The sequence below is a fragment of the Egretta garzetta genome, unplaced genomic scaffold (genome assembly GCF_000687185.1).
Source record: "Egretta garzetta isolate BGI_Z169 unplaced genomic scaffold, ASM68718v1 scaffold418, whole genome shotgun sequence".
Lineage (NCBI taxonomy): Eukaryota > Metazoa > Chordata > Aves > Pelecaniformes > Ardeidae > Egretta > Egretta garzetta.
In genome coordinates this window covers 367,714-369,565 of record NW_009260492.1, presented here as the reverse complement: position 1 = coordinate 369,565, position 1,852 = coordinate 367,714, and the positions used below count along the sequence as shown (strand labels likewise).

The window sequence follows — 1,852 nt, the reverse complement described above, 5'->3', positions numbered from 1 at the left end:
ACCACCAGCCCCAGCCCCAAAAACGAGCCGGGCTCATCCCAACCCCCTCCAGTCCCCACGTGCTCACCAGGGCACAGAGACCCAAGTGGGAGCTGGCCACCCTGCCAGCACCCCACACCCCTGCTCGCCCCGCATCCCCAGACGCGTTGCAAACATTAATTTAATCTCCCGCCCGCCCTAATTTACAGGGAGAGGAGCGTGGCTAAGGGGGCTGACGAAGGCGCTGGGCGGTGGCGGAGGACGGCGTGTCACCTGCACGGCACGGCCCTGCCGCGCTCCTGCCCCTCTCCTTCCCCCTCCAGCCCACGGACCCATCGTCCTGGGCCAGCACCACGGGAGCTGGGAGAGCCCGGGACGTGGAGGGCGGAAAGGGAAACTGAGGCAGGGGGTGGGAGGGAGGCGGGTCCGCGGCAGAGCTTTACCTTCACCGCGTACTCCTTGTTGGTGATGAGGTTAACACAGGACTGGACTCTGGCGTGGGCCCCTTCTCCCAGCACCTCCTCCTGCAGCTGGTAAACATCTGGCAGGGGAGAGGTTGCCTGAGCCACCGGCCCCAACGCAGCCTGGGACACCACCGCTGTCCCTTCTCCCTGGGCTGTCCCCAAGCCTGGGGATGCCAGGAGGGCTCCAGCCCTGCCCTAGGCTGGGGGGTACCCCTGGGGTCCCCAGGCAGCCCCGCTCACCTTCAAACCTGCCGGAGAAGCTGTCGGTGGCTCTGCAGCGCTTCTTCTTCTTGTTCCTTTTCTTGGCATCGGGGATATCGATGGGTTGGCTTGAAGGCATGTCTGCACCGGAACAAAGCCACCGGCGTGAGACACCCCCATCCGCCCCACCATCGCCAGCCCCCCAAAGCCTTCGGGGTACCACAAAGGGCCAACATCCCGGGGGCGAGGATGGGAGGAGCCCCCTGGGACGCAGCCCCCCAGGAGGGCACCCGCAGCTCACCAGGACGGGGCGGGCACTCGAAGTTGAAGACGGGCTCCAGGTGGTTGGACTGGTCAAACTCCAGGTCGAAGGGGTTTTGTCCCTGCAGGGGCCAAGAACTGGAGTGGGACGGCAGCCACCGGATCAGCTGCCACCGGCCGCCCAATGCAGACACAGAGTCCGGCACGTTCCTGGTCCGGGCACACGCTCTGCTCGCCCTCCCCGCCGGTGCAGGACACCAGCTCATGGCGCTGCTGCCGGAGGGACATGGCAGAGCCCCGGGGAGAGCCAGAGGAGGAGGAGGAGGAGGAAGGGTTTGAGCACATCTCCTGATGGGGATGGTGCTGCAGGGTCATGCCTCCATGCCAGCAGCCCCAGATCAGTACGTGGGGGATGATGAGAGGGGCCGGGGCCTCCTGCACCAACCCAACCCCAAATCTCCACCCAAACCTGAACTACAGCAAAGGGAAGGGAAAAAAAAAAGCCACAGGGCAGGATGGGCTCCGGAGCCACCGGGCTGCGTCCTCCTGGCTCCCCACAAGGTCACGGGGGGCCAGAGCCCACTCAGCCCTGCTCCGGTGAACATCGTGCCCACCAGACTGAGAGACACCCATGACCTGGCAGGATCAGGCCCGATCCCAAACCCTCCCTGCACCCTGGATCAATGAAGGGCATGGGAGCCACTGCCTCCCCCACCCCAAAACCCCAGTGGCTCTGGTCCCAGCACCCCAAAGGGGACACAGGGACCCCCCAGCCCACCCTTCCCTGAGCCACCCCACGCATGGGATGGGGCAGCGCCAGGGGCACCCAGCTGGGGAGGCGAAAGGGCCCCATCCTTTCCAGGGTTACGAAATCTGTTGGGGTGGAGGTGGCGGCTCCCGGCGGCGTTCCCAAACCCGCCCCAGTGCCCCGGTGCCCGGGCCAGCTG

The 1,852-nt window shown here is 66.3% G+C and overlaps 1 protein-coding gene across 1 annotated transcript in view; it reads right to left on the bottom strand.

The window, feature by feature from the left end:
- Positions 1-1,641, bottom strand: part of MKNK2 (MAPK interacting serine/threonine kinase 2) — a gene marked incomplete at its 3' end in the record, with an annotated part of 11,185 nt that extends 9,544 nt beyond the window's left edge. The window contains exons 1-3 of the mRNA XM_035899761.1: positions 946-1,641; positions 684-785; positions 264-520 (exon numbers count right to left, since the gene is read on the bottom strand). Coding sequence (XP_035755654.1) covers positions 264-520; positions 684-785; positions 946-1,171 — 585 coding nt within the window. The remainder of the gene's footprint in view (positions 1-263; positions 521-683; positions 786-945) is intronic.
- Positions 1,642-1,852: the final 211 nt, after the last annotated feature.